General features: G+C 53.3%; 7 protein-coding genes across 7 annotated transcripts; 3 read left to right on the forward strand and 4 right to left on the reverse strand.

The window, feature by feature from the left end:
• Positions 1-646: 646 nt before the first annotated feature.
• COL26b_006558 (uncharacterized protein) lies at positions 647-2,170 on the forward strand (the record flags this gene model as incomplete). Its single annotated transcript, XM_053179374.1, has 1 exon — positions 647-2,170. One exon carries the CDS (start codon positions 647-649, stop codon positions 2,168-2,170), a length of 1,524 nt encoding a protein of 507 aa, XP_053036652.1.
• Positions 2,171-2,640: 470 nt separating this feature from the next.
• Positions 2,641-3,344, reverse strand: COL26b_006559 (uncharacterized protein; the record flags this gene model as incomplete). The annotated part of the gene is made up of 2 exons (XM_053179375.1): positions 2,641-2,660; positions 2,714-3,344. 2 exons carry the CDS (start codon positions 3,342-3,344, stop codon positions 2,641-2,643), a joined length of 651 nt encoding a protein of 216 aa, XP_053036653.1.
• Positions 3,345-4,281: 937 nt separating this feature from the next.
• On the forward strand, positions 4,282-5,662 carry COL26b_006560 (uncharacterized protein; the record flags this gene model as incomplete). Its single annotated transcript, XM_053179376.1, has 4 exons — positions 4,282-4,470; positions 4,556-5,054; positions 5,101-5,327; positions 5,375-5,662. 4 exons carry the CDS (start codon positions 4,282-4,284, stop codon positions 5,660-5,662), a joined length of 1,203 nt encoding a protein of 400 aa, XP_053036654.1.
• Positions 5,663-5,742: 80 nt separating this feature from the next.
• COL26b_006561 (uncharacterized protein) lies at positions 5,743-9,249 on the forward strand (the record flags this gene model as incomplete). Its single annotated transcript, XM_053179377.1, has 8 exons — positions 5,743-5,941; positions 5,997-6,811; positions 6,990-7,023; positions 7,072-7,431; positions 7,492-7,606; positions 7,655-7,726; positions 7,776-8,510; positions 8,571-9,249. 8 exons carry the CDS (start codon positions 5,743-5,745, stop codon positions 9,247-9,249), a joined length of 3,009 nt encoding a protein of 1,002 aa, XP_053036655.1.
• A 221-nt stretch (positions 9,250-9,470) lies between these two features.
• Positions 9,471-10,211, reverse strand: COL26b_006562 (uncharacterized protein; the record flags this gene model as incomplete). The annotated part of the gene is made up of 1 exon (XM_053179378.1): positions 9,471-10,211. One exon carries the CDS (start codon positions 10,209-10,211, stop codon positions 9,471-9,473), a length of 741 nt encoding a protein of 246 aa, XP_053036656.1.
• Positions 10,212-14,269: 4,058 nt separating this feature from the next.
• On the reverse strand, positions 14,270-15,322 carry COL26b_006563 (uncharacterized protein; the record flags this gene model as incomplete). The annotated part of the gene is made up of 3 exons (XM_053179379.1): positions 14,270-14,844; positions 14,898-15,057; positions 15,140-15,322. 3 exons carry the CDS (start codon positions 15,320-15,322, stop codon positions 14,270-14,272), a joined length of 918 nt encoding a protein of 305 aa, XP_053036657.1.
• Positions 15,323-15,836: 514 nt separating this feature from the next.
• On the reverse strand, positions 15,837-17,407 carry COL26b_006564 (uncharacterized protein; the record flags this gene model as incomplete). The annotated part of the gene is made up of 2 exons (XM_053179380.1): positions 15,837-16,745; positions 16,796-17,407. 2 exons carry the CDS (start codon positions 17,405-17,407, stop codon positions 15,837-15,839), a joined length of 1,521 nt encoding a protein of 506 aa, XP_053036658.1.
• Positions 17,408-17,700: the final 293 nt, after the last annotated feature.

Genomic DNA, 17,700 nt, shown 5'->3' on the forward strand with positions numbered 1-17,700 from the left:
CTGTGGGGATTCAGCTTAAGTATGAGAGACTGTATTACAATACAATTTACGTTGATTTTTAGATATCATTCACATACGCGAGAATGCATGAAGCACTGCGACGAGGTTGAAAAATGCACAGAACGACGAACGGTACGTCTCGGAGCTTCCCTCGACTTGGTCGGTGCAGGGATTCCAGCTCAGCGGAATGCACCCCGCGGACAGCTGTACAGCTTGGGGAAGAAGCTGTGGGCTTAGCGTGGTCGGCCCTAGCTTATCGGCGCATCCACATGTCGCAAACAGCAACTCGATGACGCGACCATCCAGATATCGAAGAGCTCGTCGGGCTAAAACGGTACCGGACTGAGAGACCCTTTTATTAATGTTCCATCCCGTCTCTTTCCAGCCCTTGCCTACACCAACCGCGCGGTTCTGGGGTAGAAATTTAGCACATTCCGTCTTCTCCCTCACTAGCCATGCGTCCTTCATCTACCTGTGCTGCTTCCACGGTTGTCCGAATGCGCCGAGCGCCGAGTTGACCTAGGGCGCCAACCTTGATGAACGTGGACAGCCTAGTGAAGTATCTCTGAGCCATCAAGTCGCACAGAAAGCAAGAAACGGACAGATTCGACCTCAACCAGGATTGGCCTTTCCTACACCCGGGGCCATGGACCCTACCATCCTTGAAGAGCTCGACAAGAGCTCCAACGACGTGTCCTTTCGCGCGCGTCCCAACCACGTCCACCACACATGGGCCAAGACCTTCTACTCCCTGCCGGAGCTTTACATCCAGCCCGAGTCCCTCGCCGAGATCGAAAAGGTGGTGAACCTCGCGCGCAAATGCCGCCGTCGCATCGTGACCACCGGCTGCGGCCACTCGCCATCCAACATCACCTGCACCTCAAGCTGGCTGGTCAACCTCGACAACTACAACCGCATCCTGTCCGTGGACAAGTCCTCGGGCCTGGCGGTCATCCAGAGCGGCATCCGCCTGTACGCCCTCTGCGATGAGCTCGAGCGCCACGGCCTGGCCATGCCGAACCTCGGCAGCATCAACCAGCAGTCCATCGCCGGCGCCATCTCGACGGGCACCCACGGCAGCAGCCTCTTCCACGGGCTCATGTCCGAAGACGTGCTGGCGCTGAAGATCACCCTCGCCAACGGCAAGACCGAGATATGCTCGCACGATGAGAACCCCGCGCTCTTCCGCGCCGCGCTGCTGTCGCTCGGCGCGCTCGGCATCATCACCGAAATAACTTTCCGCGCCGTGCGCTCCTTCACCCTGCGGTGGACGCAGACCATCGATACAGACGTCAAGATGCTGAACGCGTGGAAGAAGGACCTGTGGACGCAAAGCGAGTTCGTTCGCGTGTGGTGGTTCCCGTACACCAGGAGAGCAGTGGTCTGGAGGGCGGACAAGACGGACGAGAAACTTGTCGAGCCACCAAGGAGGAACTACGACGGCGCGTTGGGATACTACGTTTACCACAACCTGCTATACTTGGCGCAATATGTGCCGCGGATCCTGCCTATGGTTGAGTGGTTCGTCTTTGGCATGCAATACGGCTTCTCCAACGGCTCGACCATATCCGCCGTCCAACCCAGCCGCAAGGCCCTGCTCATGAACTGCCTCTACTCCCAGTTCGTCAACGAGTGGGCCATCCCGCTCGAACGGGGTCCCGAAGCCCTCCGCCGTCTATCATCGTGGCTAAACCACCTAACACCGTCGGACCCGGATTACGTTCCCCACAATATCCCCTTCTCGGCCAAAGGCCTTTACGTTCACGCACCGGTCGAGGTGCGCGTGAGCGATACGACCCTGACTTCCAACGTGCGGCCGTACCTCGACCCGACCTCCCCCGATGGGCCGACGCTGTACCTCATGGACCCGCCCTGCCGAGCGCGGTACTACGAGGCCTTTGAGTGGCTGATGGAGGATCTCGGGGGCAAGCCGCATTGGGCCAAGAACTTTCTTGCGAGCGAGGCGGTGGAGGACTTTTACGGTAGGGAGCTGAGGGAGTGGCGGTCCGTGAGGAACGCGGCTGATCCGGAGGGTATGTTTGTCGGACAATGGCATCGCGAGAAGGTGCTTGGCAAGGGAGCTAGACTTGCGCTGGAAGAAGCTGAGTCTGGGAGGACACGGACAAAGGATGGTGGTTTGAAAGTTGCGGGTGTTGTGGGGAAAAGGTAGATACGGCTACTTCTTCATGTCCTTGCCGTCACAGATGCGTTCGAGTCTGTGACGATTGGAGGGTCTACGCCAGCAAACTACACGAATAGTATTTTCTTGTTATTTTATTTCATTCTCAGATGGTACTGATTAAACTACTCGTAAAGTACTACATGGACAGGCACTATGTATTGGGTAAACGTGGAGTAGCCCACGTAAGGGGGAATGGCGTCGCAATGTCGATATCTCATGAGTCCCATTCCTTCGCCTCGATTTGCCCGAACCCTTGAAAAAGTCTTCTACTGCCCAACACCTCGTCATACAACCCGATGTCCTGCGACATCACATCTCGAACTTCGACACCAGTGCTCTGTAATCTCTCTAGAAAATAAGTCCACTGAGGTGTCTTGGGCGAAGAAATCCAGGATTGCCAATGGAGGTCAGTCGCAACTTGCCTTGTATGCCTCCAGCTCGGCGGGGTATCTTCTGCCTCACGAAGTAGATAGCTTGTCTGGAAAAATGCCCATTCGTTGAGAACGACTGGCGCCCTGTTGGTGAACTCACGCTGTATGAGTTTGAGGTTTGGAAGCCAGTGCCTCATCTCCAGCAGCCACTTGTTCTCTGATGTGAGCCCGTTCATGTTCTCGATGATTGACTTACACTCGCTGAACCACGTTTCAACGACGATGTTCTCGACGTATCTGAGCCACTGAAGATGCGGTAAGTCGTCGATCATGTCCACTTGAGGAGTCTCCTTGTTTAGGTTTATAAAGTCCACCTCCCAGTTGATCATGACGTCCGACCTCAGGCCCTGCTCAGGTGGTTGCGAGGTCGACCAGGGGTCTAGGCCCTTGCGACAATACATAGGAAAGCCAAACCGCTTGCGAAGGCCGCGAGCCACGGACCTCGACATACGATCAATGGTGTTGTCGATGGAGTAGTAGTAACTCTTCGCGTTCCAGTTGTGGCCTGGGGCGACGGGGGCTAAATCCCAAGATAATAAGATGGTGTCGTTTCCTACAAGATCCTCGTAGCCCTCCCAATGCGCGAGGAATTGGCGCGGGATGAGGTAGAACTCTTTCCATATCATTCGTCGAATGGCCGGAGGGAGTTGGGGGAATCGTTGGAAAGCCTGGGCACGGGGCGATTCCACGGAACACTCGTTTCTAGGCGAAGGCTCGTCAATATCCATCATTTTGGTGCGTGTTGCTGTCTTGAGAGGGACACAGAGCAATAGGAGATATTTAGTGTAGGCCTTCAATACTCTGATAAATCTTCCAAAAGACCTCTTAGGGCCATCAAGTCTGGGCGTGAGTCACACGTGTCGGTCCATTCGTGAAATCAAGATTCAGGTTTTTGAATGATAGCCAGACCGTCGAGGTATTTATGAGTCGGCCTCGGGGCGAAGGGGTGCTTGAGGCCAATGAGGCCAATAGAAACGTCAGGGCTATGACAGATGGGATCGGTAGGGATGATTGAACCGCTAGGGCTACAGGCCTTCGTTGTGGAAGTCTCAACGCCAGCGAGATTATTGCGCGATGCCTCTCCTGGTCACGTCATGGTGTCGGCCTGCTCGCAGGTCTTCGTGCAGTATCTGAATGCCATTCTTCATTTGAGATTCCTCTCTAGAGTTGGTATTACTAGTATTAGTTCATGGCGCCGAGAAGACAATCAACCCAAGGATACATGATACATGCACACAACAGCAGGTTGCTAGAGCGATGTGCGATTCCAAGACTCGTCTCCAAGATGTTCATTCATTGAAGCACAAATACCAAGACCCCAACGGCCGCTGATAAGTGAACAAGAAGCACCAACCGTCACTATTTGAACCGAACCCAGCGGTACGCGTGTCTCTCACTGTCAATTAACGATGTATTATTGGACGAATCGGTCACTGCTGTCAACTGCAGTTGGGACACTGTGCCTCCTGTCAGCATCAGCGCGCTCAAATAGGAAGCTGGATTCCTGCGCCAGGGGGTGCGACTGATAACTTGGCGAATGGATAAGAACCTCGTGTTTCGCAAAAGCGTTGGTTATCTGCTTGGTCGCAACGCGCTTTTCCAGCGCATGCTATGTTTCTGACCATTTCCCAAGTGTAAGTCACGCAGCCTCTGAGCGTGACTGGCATCATGAGCGACGCCGACAATTATTTCGGCCCGCAGGTCAATGGCTACTTTGACTTCACCGTACTCTTTGAGCAGAGCATATTGTCCATCCTGCCCACCGCCCTTCTCATCATCCTTGCTCCGGTTCGCATCACCTGGTTACGTCGCAATGACATCCGCGTTCGAGCAGGAAAGCTGCTGTGGTTGAAGCTGGTAATATCAAATTCCACGGCAAATCAGGTTCCGTATAATGAGCTAATTCGTGAAGGTCGCAATTTCTGTACTCCTATGCCTCCAGATCGTTCTCATAGCACTATGGTCCATACCATCAACACCCAGAGCTCGCACCTCGGTCGCAGAAAGCGCGCTGGGCTTGATCGAAGCAATCGCCCTCGGTGCCCTATCTTACACGGAGCACAAGCGTTCCATCAGGCCTTCGGTACTCATCGGCCTGTATCTGTTTCTTACCATCGTCCTCGACATCGCGCAAGCCAGAACACTATGGCTCAGAGACGGTCTGAGCACGGTCGCGGGCGTCTTTACTGCCTCTTTGGTAGTCAAGGTGGTCGTTCTCGCTCTTGAAGAGACTCCCAAGCGAGTTCTTTTGGCCAGCAGTGAGAAAGATGTTGCCGTTGAGTCCACTACCGGTGTCGTCAGCAGAAGTCTCTTCTGGTGGCTCAATTCGTTATTCTTCCAGGGCTTCAGGCTTCTCATCGGTCTTGAAGATCTGGGTGCCATTGACCCCAAATTTGACTCGGCGCGCCTGCTTGGCATGCTAGACAGAGCGTGGGCTACAAGTGCGTAACGCCGTTACATCTACAGATGCCATCTAACATTGCATAGGTAAGAAGGATAGCAAATGGAGCTTGGTCATCAGCACGTTCTGGGCATACAAAATCACCTTCCTTGCTGGTGTTTTGCCCCGTCTTTTGTTCGCGGGCTTCACGTTCGCTCAACCGCTGCTCGTCAACCGCATAGTCAACTTCGTCGGCAGCCCTTGGGGGGAGGACTCAAGGAACGTAGCTGCCGGCCTGGTCGGCGCTACGGCTTGCATCTACGTCGGACTTGCCGTGGGTCTTTCATCTATCCCTTACGCATCATAGGCTAACAGCCATAGATATCTCGATGCTGGTACCAGCACATGACATTCCAGCTCGTAACCCTCTTCCGCGGCGGACTCGTGTCGCTCATCTTCAAGAAAACCTTGGACCTAGACGCGTCGGCGATCAAAGACTCCGCGCCAGTCACGTTGATGAGTGTCGACATCGAGAATATCGCAGTGTCTTTGACTTTCATCCATGATATCTGGCCTGCGGTTGTTGAGCTTCCAATTGGGATCTACCTCCTGTACCGTCAAGTCGGACCACCTTGCTTCCTCCTTCTCATCCCCGGGCTCCGTGAGTAAATTCTCATCTCGTCATTTCCCAAGCCGCTGCTAACGAACGTAAAGTCTGTACTGCGGTTACCACAAAGTTATCTGCGCGCATGGCCCCGGCTCGTGTTGCGTGGAACGAAGGTGTTCAGAAGCGTATCTCAATCACATCATCACTGCTGAACCAGATCAAGGGTGTCAAGATGATGGGTCTCGCCGACCATTTCTCCAGCATAGTGCAAAAGTTTCGCATCACGGAGCTGAAGCTCTCCGTCAAGTTCAGAGTTCTTATCACTTTTCTCAGTGTGATTGGTAAGACCTTTTCACCTCAATTCTAGTAATCTGGCAACTGACACCACATTTCCAGTCGGAGCCGCCGATCAGATCACACCCGTGGTCATCATCGCCGCCGCCGTCTTCTGGACTCGGGCCGAACAAGGCTTGAGCATAGCCGAGGCCTTCACTGCCCTGTCGATTATCGTTCTCGTGTCTGCCCCCTTTATGAAGTTGATCGTTTCCATCATTCAGCTCGTGGGTGCTCTTGGCTGCTTTACCCGGATCCAGGAGTTCCTTCTCTTGGACGAACTCGAAGACCGGCGGGAGATCTTGACCAACTCTGAGAAGTCCTCGCTGGACTCTGCGCGGCTGCCTCCCAGCCTGCACGGGTCAGACTTGCAACCCCTGACCCCAAGGCATCAAGTCTCGGCTAGCAATGCGGTCGAGTTGCAGTCATTTAGAGCTACGACTCTCAGACCGGCATCCATCGAACTGGGCAAGCCACTTGTCAGCATAAACGAAGCGAAGTTCACTTTGAAAGACGGCACCGAGATCCTAAGGGAAGTCTCACTTGTGCTGAAGAAGGGCTCCATCTCCATGCTTGTTGGCCGTGTTGGTTGTGGCAAGTCTTCTCTCCTCAAAGGTATACTCGGCGAGTTGGTGATCTCTTCCGGCACCGTGACTCTACACACCTCTTCCGTTGCATTCTGCGACCAAGCCGCCTGGCTGCGCAATATTTCCGTCAAGGACAACATCATCGGCCAAGTCCCTTATGATGCCGCTTGGTTCTCGGCGGTTGTCCGCGCATGCAGCCTGGACCAGGACATTGCTCTGTTTCCCAAAGCTGAGGAGACTCTTGTCGGCACTGGCGGGGTGGCTTTGAGTGGTGGGCAAAAACAACGAGTGGTAAGTTAGGCTCTGCGGCGTTATTCCATCGTGGCTCACGGACTTCCAGGCACTCGCTCGCGCTGTATACTCTCGAAAAAAACTGCTGCTTCTTGACGACGTCTTCAGTGGTCTTGACAATAAAACCTCAAAAGCGGTGTTTCAACGCCTGTTAGGGCCTAGTGGTCTTCTTCGACAGGCTGGCATGACCGTGCTCCTTGCCACCAACCATGGTAAGTCTTCTCACAGGCCATACTAACTATAGACTAACATGCATTTAGTGAACTTCCTTCATGCTGCTGATTGCATCACTATGATCGAAGATGGTACCATTATCCGTAGCCAGATCGCTTTCGACTCCGTACCACGGTCTGTGTGGGGTCATCTCGCTCAGGACGTCAAGGGCAAGGAGCTTGCAGAAGACGACGATCATGATGCCGAAGAGCCGACCGAAGATGAAGCGAAGACCATCAAAGTAGAGGCTCCAGTACCAACTAATGCCAGGGTCACCGAGGCACAGCTCACGAGACAGACCGGTGACACCGAGGTCTATAAGCTCTACTTCAGCTCCATCGGGTGGCGGATGTTAGGTCCCTTCATATTCATGGTCGTTTTGTACGTGGGCTTTACCAAGCTTCCCCGTAAGTGTCCTTCAACTATGCAAATTTCTATCGTGAGGCTTGCTGACATCTCGATTACAGAGATTTGGCTGCGAGTGTGGACAGAAGAGGGCACGAACGAACGTCCGGCCATGTACTTCGGTATCTACCTCATGTTCGCTTTGCTCTATCTCGTCATGAACGCCGTCTCCTTGAGGTAAGTTTGTCTTCATTTTCTTGTGAAATTTGATGCTAATAACTCAAGTTTCTGGATGCTCACCGTGGTTCCTCGATCCGCACGTCATCTCCACCAGATGCTCCTAGACGCTGTCCTCGCGTATGTACCCAGATCTCCTCTCATCACACTCAACTAACAACTGCTACAGTGCCCCTCTGGTCTTCTTCACGACAACAGATAGCGGCGTGACCCTCAACAGATTCAGTCAAGACATGACCCTCATAGACCACCGCCTTCCCATGTCCGCCTTTGCAACCCTCCACACCTTCCTCCTCGTCATTGCCGAAACAGCTATCATCGCCTCCGGCGCATCCTACTTTGCCGCCCTCATCCCCCCTTCCTTCATGGCCCTCTACCTCCTCCAGAAATACTATCTCCGCACCTCCCGTCAGCTCCGTCACATCGACCTCGAAGCCAAATCTCCTCTATTCACTCACTTTACCGAGGTTCTCGCCGGCCTGCCCACACTCCGCGCCTTCTCCTGGCGTCCGGCCATGCTGCGCGAGAGCCAGACTCTACTGGACGCATCGCAGAGGCCGTACTATCTCTTCTTCTGTGTACAGCGCTGGCTTAATGTCGTCCTGGATCTCTTCGTTGCAGGAATGGCGCTTTGCCTGGTTGCTTTCGCATTGCACTTTAATAACACTACTACCAAAGGCGCCATCGGTCTGGCAATGGTCAACATCATCAGCTTCAACCGGACGCTTGCTGAATTCATCGAGATGTGGACTATGCTGGAGACGAGCTTGGGGGCTATTACAAGGCTCAAGTACTTCATTGAGCACACCCCTCGCGAAGACCGAGAGTGCGAGAAAGACACGCCCCCTTCGTCTTGGCCAGAGAACGGCAAGATTGAAATTGGCAGCGTCACTGCTGCTTACAGGTCCGCATTATTCCCTCTTCCTCCGTTTCAGATTATCCACTGACGTTCATTTCTCACCAGCGACGAAACTGATCCTGTCGTACGAGACGTGACTCTTGCAATCCAGCCTGGTCAGAAAGTCGGCATCTGCGGCCGCTCGGGTAGCGGCAAATCTTCCCTCCTCCTGACCCTCCTCCGTCTTCTTGACACCGACCCCAACGGCACTCTATCCATTGACTCCGAATCTCTGACCACCATTTCTCGGAACAAAATTCGCAAGTCTCTTACAACCCTCCCTCAAGATCCCGTCCTTTTGCCCGGCACAGTCCGTGACAACATCGATCCCACAGGCCACACCCCTGACGCAGACCTCATCGACGTCCTCCGCAAGACTCGTATCTGGGACGCCCTGGAGCCGCGAGGCGGACTTAATGCGGAAATGTTGGAGGCGGGGCTTTCAGCCGGACAGAAGCAGCTGTTTTGTCTTGCGAGAGCGGTGTTGAAGCATGGACAGGTGGTGTTGTTGGACGAGGCGACGAGTAATGTTGATCATGGGACTGATGAGGAGGTTAGGAGAGTGGTGATGGAGGAATTTAAGGGGATTACTGTTGTGGAAGTTGCTCATCGGTTGGAAGCCATCGTCGGATATGATGTCGTTGTTGTTATGCATGAGGGGAGAGTTGTGGAGGTTGGAGACCCGAGGGAATTGTTGGGGAAGACCTCCAGATTTAAGGGGTTATGGGATAGTCGCGCGGCGTAGATTTGGGACAATTCCTACGTCCCTACAACGATAAGAATCTCGCCGTTCAATCTCAGGCAACTGGCATGACTGAATGTCTTCCATGTCACAGTTGAAAGGAAGGAATGGAGGAGCTCACAGTGACCTCTGATGGCCCCTTGTGTCTCAATCTCATTCGGTAGTACCGGCAAACATCCTTGCAAATGGGTAATAAAAATTACTGAAGATTTGATTTTAAAAGCTCATTGTTTCACAATATTCGTGACTGCCCCAAACAGAACCTCGGACCAGATTTGATAACCCTTCTCGTTGAGATGAACATGATCTACCAGACACTCATCCTTATCAACCAAGGGTGGCTCCAGAAACTCTATCCGATCTGATCCTTCCTCTTGTAATTGTTGAACGAGCGCAAGATAGGCCTTATTCGCTTTCACCACCAATTCGTCACTGATATCCTTCCTCCTGAAGAGCCCGACAAGCAGTATCTTCCCGCCCATTTCGAGCAGAGCCTCGACGATCAAGCGAAGTAGAGCTAGATCGAATTCTCTCAACCCGCGCTTGGGATGTAGGTTGTTTGTGCCCACATGTAGCACCCACAATTTGACGTTGCGGTTCCGAAGGGCATCCAGCAGACTACCCAGGGGCCTCGAGGGGTCTGATGAGCCGGTAAGTCGATAGATGACATTTTCGAACTTGTCGCCGCCTACGCCGGCGTTAAAGACGCCCTGTAACCGTGCAGGCTTAGCCGAAGAAGTCTGTGGCTGTTGCTGAGCCATGATTTCGTCGCTGATCATAGTTGTGGAGGGCCATGGGTCGAAGCTCGGAGATAGGCCAGTTGTGATCATGCGTTCGATCATAGAATCTCCTAGCAACACGATAGACGGTTGCGTAGGGTTGTTCTCGAGTTCTACAAGGTGCCTCTCACGACATGTCTCGTGAGATCGCTGCTTGTATCTGCCGTATGGCATCAGATTCTCCATCTTTCCAGGGTTCGGCTGATGCGTGTACTTGACTGGTGGACAAAGAATGATCACGAAGGTTGGGTGATGGGCGCAACGTGAGATGTTGAAGTAAAAGACTTCGTGCTCATTCTGACTTGTAGTTAAAGTGGTTGCCAGCGTTGTAACATTGTTTGAGGCTGAATGATATTCGACATTCGCCGCACATCAGTGTCGACTTACTAACTGGGGCTGTGCTCATCTCACGAACCTGCTCAGCCCGCCATTGACTCATTCGGCATGCATCCTTGCATGCATCCCTGGCTTTTCGCAGCCCGCGATGAACAACCCTTAGCTCTTTATTCAACCGAATGCAGCCCATCATTGGAGTAGTTCGAATTGGGTCGACGGACCCTTTTGCTGCCAATTGTCAGTGACTGGCGTAGGAAAAGGTCCAGAATAAGTATGTGGGAAAATCAATGTTCAGGCGGTCGTTTACTAACTGAGAAGGGCTCGGCTCACTCAAGCGATCAGGCTGTGAGCGTTTTACTGCCGCCAGCCATACGGCAACTGAGTGATCATTGAATGGTGAGGGTTTTCAAGGAACCGCCGAGAATTCAGACTGCTTTCTAGACCTCAGTTACCCCGCTCTCTAATTCGTGAGAATGCTGTACCCATTAGGAGAGAGAGACGGAGGAGAAGGAATGCGAGAGGCTTCTCAACATCTAGAACTGGAGGGGAGGAAACAACATGCGAGCACTCAACCCATGCGCTCGAACTGACAACAACCACAAAGCCATCTTTGCATTTGGTTCATTTGTCAGAAACTCGGAGCGTCGAAGATGTGAGGTTCAAACGCCGGCATGATTTCTCTGATTGTGATTATTACTTCACCAGCTGTGATTCATTTCCCATCTTTGCTACTTGAACAACAATTTCATCTGCCCAAGGGCAAGGAATCATCGCGAGAAGACTACCCAAAACTCAACCGGACGACTGCTTATTGTGCCATTACACTTTGCCTTTTCCTGCAGCTTCCCGCCACAGATTGCCTTTCCAACCCCTTGACTAGTTTAGACTATCAAGTATGGAAGTGAGAAGTCGCCCCACTGGCGGGCCCAGAGGGGCTTTGCCCTTCCCAGTCCTTTAGGAAGTCGTCGAAGTCAAACTCTACAGAGGCTCCATCAGCCTTCAACAGGCTATTCGAATCATGTAAAGAGACGAAGCCATGTGTGCCATTCGCAAAACCAACACGGCGACCACTCGATGGGCCTGCGGCACTGGTACCCTCGTTTGGACGAACTCCCTTGCCAGTGTCGATGCCAATGACATCCTCATTCTCTGTCGGTATGTTTCCGAATGTGATTTCATTTGGCGGACTGAAGATTCTGCACTCAAGTTCTTCCTGGAGCGCACTTGATTGCCAAGGTTTGACAGTGTTTGTGGTGATTGAAGCTGTCAGCAACACCGGTATATCTCCGTCCTTCCGAAGTTTCCGCGCAAGAGAGCGTTGAGCTCCTGGATTGTGTCCCACCGACTCTGGGGTAACGATTTCGCATGGGATATCTTGGTCGTTCTTGGGAAGCGCTTCTCCCTGTCTGCTTTGATACATTCTCTCCGCGAAGAAACTCTCAAACGTATCTAGAACCTTTTGTCGTTTGTGTCCTTCCAAAGGCCCAAAAAGAGGCTCTAGCATCGTTGGAATGCGTTCTTCGAGCTCTGACAAAATACGACGACAAATGCTATCGACATCGGTCTGACAATAATCTACACGTTGTAAGTTAATTCTCGGAAACAAATCAGATAAGGACGAAACGGATCAGCTCACATGGATCCGGGCGGTTCGTTGCATCTGGGAACACGATCTTGAATATTTCGTGCCACTTTTCTTCGTCGGTTGTGACACCAGGCTTCCGCTTTTTGCTTTTCAACTTTTGTATTTGCTCGGCGGTGAGCCCTTCCACAGAAACGCCACGGACGAGGTCACATATTCCTTCTGGACGACTAAGGTGCGCCTCCACATCTTTAGGATGTAGGAAAGTCCTGCCGCATCGGAAGCAGTATGGCTGTTGCTGGTGCCTCCTGTAGAGATGCTCCCTGGACCATATTTGAATCGCCTGGTTCCGAAAGATGAAGGGTGTGATGAACAGACTTACTTGAGACGATGAATGGTTTGATAAGCCGCGGACTTGCACCTGTTACTGTTTGTTCCTGAGGCTTGTTTATGGAATGGGCAGGCGAGAAGACGCGTTGTATCTCCCGGGGAGTTTTCCTTGTGGAATCTCCTGTCTCGAAGCGATGGCTGTCTGAGATCGTCATCGACTTCAAGGCTACCGCCGTCTGAGACGCTCTCAACAGAATGCTCTCGGCGCGTCTCTTTTCTGACAACTGCTTCTTTCCTTTTTGTGCGCAAGTGATGACGCTTTTGAAGGATTCCTGGGGCAATGAAGGGTACGTCGTCAGACTTGCGTACGGGCGATCCATGCTGCGATGCTTGAGAATCATGAGACAGAAAACGCTTACGAGAATTGTATTGGTCCCCAGTTGGTGTGCTGCTGACCATCGCTTGTAGTTCTGCGTCTAGACTATTCCCATTGTTATCGTGGCGGTGGGCGGCGGCACCACCATCAGTGATTATCTGATTCAAGAACCTCTGTGAGAGAGGATTCGACGCAGAAGTCTCCGTCTCGGGAAGATGGACGATACTGCGGGATTCCCCTTTGACGTAGTAACAAGTAGAATTTTCCATGATTGGTCCTCCAGTGGTTGAGTAGTCCCAGTGATCGCCACCGCTGCGGGCAGCTCTGACACTATTATCAAAATCTAATTCGAAAACATTGGTACCAAATCAGTGTGATATCAGGGAAACCAGTATCCGGCATCGTGCTCCGATTACTCGCCGAGTTGTTTGGTTGTGATGAAGGCGACCGATAATTGCAATCAAAGTATACCGGGAAAGTTGGGATGAAAAAGCAGTGGAATGAGAGCGACTATCGTGGGAATCAGACTTACGATCGAACATTTTGGAGGATAATCAACAATGCGCGAATTGGCATTCGAGTTCCAGCACACGTGTTACTCCTGTTCAGTTTGGAAGGCATGGTTGGCTATCGATTCAACCGAAGTCGTGGCCGTCTTATAACCCAAAAAAAACCAAGCTGAGGAGAAGATGATTAGCGAAGAGTTGAGGCAAGAGAACTTGCGTCAAGGGCAGGACTAGCGACCGTCGGGGTGGGGGGGGTGCGCGAGAGAGGCATGACGGGGGTGGGAGGGTGTGGGCAAAGTCAACAGCCTCTCAAGCATGTAGTGTCAAGTTAGGCATGGTAGGCGTGCTAACATGAAGTAGAAGTAGGGTGTAGGAACAGTCAAGAGTGTCTCAAGCGTCTAGTGTCAAGAGCGGCGTCTTCGTCGTAAGAGTGCCTCAAGCTTCTCTTGTATTTGCGTCAAGAAAGGGACTAGCGTCAAGAGAGGCTGGCGACTGTTACTTTGTTTCCCACTCCCTGTTATCTAATCTAGAGTGATATTACAATCGTATGCAGAGCACCTACGCACACTAACCCTGAATGATTATAAGTGTGGTACTTCGGCACGGTCTGGGTAGTGACGACTTGAGTGTCTCACTCTGAATGCTTCTTGGGCCGGTATCGAAGGTAACACGCTTTCAAGAGTTTTACCGTATACCTCTGTACCAGAACTAATAATACAAGAGAGACAAAGCATCCAAAGGAGACTTGCGACAAGAGGAATGGCGCCACAAGGAGGGCTGGCGTCAAGTGATTCGCACCTAAGGTACTCAACTTGGTTCGCACTGCGGCTGCCTTGCGAGCTTGCCTGGCCCAACGTTGGTCGGAATGGTGGACCCGGCTACCTGAATTTCAGGCCTCACGCAGCATCAGCCATCGACACAGCCGATCTCCACCAAACAGCCTCCATGGGTGGCATCCGCCTTGGCATCGCTCACTCGTCAGCTCTTGATGACCAGGAATCGGTACTCCAAAATGCTCCACAGGATGGATCAATTCCCAGGTATTTTTTGTTTATCCTAATTCACTGGTAACATCGCATCCCTCAAAACTCGAAAAGACTCGTCAAAACCCACCCTACGCCTGCGCAACAACCTCATCAAAGCTCTTCCCAACCAACTTCACAAACACATCCTTGTACTTCTCCGCCGTGGCCAAACACACCTCCTCAGGCAGCTTCACGCCGTCCTTGCCCTTGAGCCCCTTCTCAATCAGCCAGTTGCGGATGAACTGCTTGTCGAAGCTCTCCTGGTCGCGGCCGACCTCGTACTTGTCGGCGGGCCAGTAGCGGCTGCTGTCGGGCGTGAGCACCTCGTCGACGAGCACAATCTCCTCCGTGTCGGGGTCGACGCCGAACTCGAACTTGGTGTCGGCGAGGATGATGCCGCGCTCCTTGGCGTAGTCGCGCGCCGCGGCGTATAGCTGCAGCGCGAGCTCCTCGACGCGGTCGGCCACCTTGGCGCCGACGAGCCGCCGCGCCTCGTCCGGGTGGATGTTCTCGTCGTGCTCGCCCTGCTCGGCCTTGGTACTCGGCGTGTAGAGCGGCGTGGGGAAAGCCTCGGACTGCTGCATGCCGGCGGGCACGGCGATGCCGTGGACGGTGCCCTTGGACTTGTACTCGTTCCAGGCGGAGCCGGTGATGTAGCCGCGGACTATGATTTTGTTAATCGTGATGTTTGTGAGTGAGAGACGACTTTCTACAAACCGATGGCCTCCAGGGGGACGACCTTGAGACGGCGGACCTGCATGGCCCGGTTCTTGATGAGGGCGGCGTCGGCGGCGGGGAGGCCGGCCGGAGGGTCGAGGGTGATGAAGTGGGTCTTGAGGCCGGGGACGCGGTCCGTCAGCACCTTGAACCAGTGGGCCTGGCATCAGAAAAAAAGTTTTTGGTCAGCGGAGGGGCTCGACGGTGAATTCGGCAAGTCGCGGGTTTGTTGCTGAGCTCACCGAGGCGTGGGTGAGAATGGCGCCCTTGTCGGGGATGCCGTTCTGCATGACGACGTCAAAGGCAGAGACTCTGTCCGAGGCGACGAAGAGGAGGGTCTTGTCGTCGACCTCGAAGACATCGCGGACCTTGCCCTGGCCGATCTTCTTGAGGCCCGTCAAGTCGACGGAGGTGATGCTCGCCATTGTTGCTGCTGCTGTTGTTGGTCTGGGATGTGGTGGGGTGGAGGGGTAAGTCGACTTTTGGAGTGGTAATGGAGGGGCAGAGAGCCAAGATGGACTGGGGGAAGCTCAGTGAGTGAGATTGGGAGAAAGGGTGATCTAGAAGGAATTGGCCTGGACGCCTAATATGAAAGAAGCCTGAGAGGTCCTTGAAATGAGTCAACGGGTCGTTGATGCCGAGTTCGGGATGAGATGTGAGGTGAAAAGCCGGCCGATCGGGACGGGTGACGAAAAGTGCATGAAAAAAATTTCCCCATCGGGTGTACCCGCTCCACAGTTTTGTGAGGTAGCCGTTGAAGGCTCGAACTCTACCACTGCGCTTTGAGCTTCACATAGACCTGAATCATGTCATTACACCAGACTAAGATGTAGCAGAAAGGGCACTCTGGTGAGACGTTTGCTTATGCTTCTGGCCATGATCAATTCATTGCTCTGTAAGGATATTAGTATTATACATTAAGTTATTCGCGTTCTCAGCTTAGACTGCTAAAAGCGCCGCGCCAAGAATGGCGAAGACGGATGTAAGTGCTGCCACAATGGTTCCATCGAACCCCAAAGGTGCCATGCCTGGCCGCGAAGCAGCATTCTCGGTTGCGCTCGGTGTAGGCGTGGCCAAAATTGATGTCGCGCCCGAGCCCGATTCCCTCCCTCCGCCTCCGCTCCCGCCCGTACTTCCACTGGCTGTCCGTGTCGGGGCTGCAGTTGATACTTGACTGGCCACGCCAGTGGCCGTTGGCAAGGCGGTCTCGTCTGCGCGCAACTCAATGACATTGGAGCGTGTCGAGTTCAAGTTTGCTTGTGCAATGCCGACTTGCTGATTGGTCTCGTCGTACACCACGTACGCGCTTCGCAGGAACGTGTCGCCCAAAAGAGCGAACCTGCTGCTGTTGATGTCGAAAGCCGAATTGCTCTGAATACCGAACATGCACGGATTATCGAACGGAAGCAGTCCTTCCAGCTGATCCATGATCGGGTCGAGGTTGTCAAGAACCATCTCCTCGAGGGGTACTCGAATCGTGACACCGCTGAACTCGAAGTCAAGGAAGTGGTTTTCGCCGTCGGGTCCCCTCCACTTGCAGTCCACGAAGCCGTAGCCGGCGTCAATGACATCATATTTCTCCCAAATTTGGTTGACGATCCTGTCAGGAAGCAGACAGACCGTTGAGCCGGAATCAAGGACGGTGGAAGCATTGAAGTTTTCCGCAGCCAACTCTGTCATCTTTCCGTCGGGTGTTTCGAGGGAGACGCCGGTCATGGCGACGCTGTAGCTGGTGATACGCTCGGAGTGGTAGTCATCGACCAGGGGCAGTGTTGTGAGGGATCCAATGTACTTCTCAGTGTCGATGCCACCGAAGAGCAACGTCCCTTCTGACGAAGACAGGTCGTTCTGAACTGCCGTTAGCATGGCCGTCCTTCAAACACATTGGAGCTTCATACCAGCCATAGACTGAAGGCTTTACGGCCGATCAACTTCTGTGAAACCATGTTGTCGAGAATCGTGGGATAACTCCGTCTTGTGGACACGCCCGTCGAGAAACCCAGACCCATCAAGCCAGATCCCTTAACCGTCTGAATGGCCAAGCCCAGCTGCTGGCTCGACACCTTCTTCCCGTTGATGTCCACTGTATCCGAGATGTAGTCGCCCTGGATGTTCCTGGCATCGAGGTAGGTGATATCGAAGCCATTCCTTGTGACAAGCTCGTAGGTGGAGCTCTTGGTCGTGTCAAAGGTGCTAGTGCAACCAGTGCCGTACGTTCTTTGCAGGCGTGGGCTGTTGCAGAGGTCCGCCTGTTTGTCTACCACCCAGGTATCACTGCTGCCCGTGTCCAGATGCATGAGCATTTTTTGGCCTGGCGTGCCGACCTCGACTTCGGAATAGTAGCCACCGCCGGTGAGATTGTTGATGGCCGTGACATCGAAAGTATCGCGGCGGGTGATTTGCACCAGATCCGGAGGAAACGAGACCCTCTTGAAGTCGGTTGAAACCACCAATTGAGAAGCCGCCACATCCGCCAACGCCGCAAAGGACACAGCTCTTGAAAACCTCATCGTGGTTGTCTGGCAATCTCGTCAAGGTCCAAAGGCCGCGTAGCTAGCCCAGAAGATGTGATGGCTGGTCCCTGTGGCAGCTCCACCCCCGCAGCAAGCAGTGCGGAGAAGCTCGATTGCAGTGATGTTGGAGATGTTGGGGTATCCGGGCAATCAACGCTACATGCGTGGCAGCTTCCTGAAGGTTCAACAACGAAGAAGCAAACGCAAGGGATCCCGCCGGAGCCAGAACCAACGGCGCAGAAAGGCCGGGTCGCATGCCTTTTTCAGTCTCGTCAGAGCATTCGTCGGGC

The sequence above is a fragment of the Colletotrichum chrysophilum genome (genome assembly GCF_026319265.1).
Source record: "Colletotrichum chrysophilum strain AFK26 chromosome Unknown scaffold_49, whole genome shotgun sequence".
Classification (NCBI taxonomy): domain Eukaryota; kingdom Fungi; phylum Ascomycota; class Sordariomycetes; order Glomerellales; family Glomerellaceae; genus Colletotrichum; species Colletotrichum chrysophilum.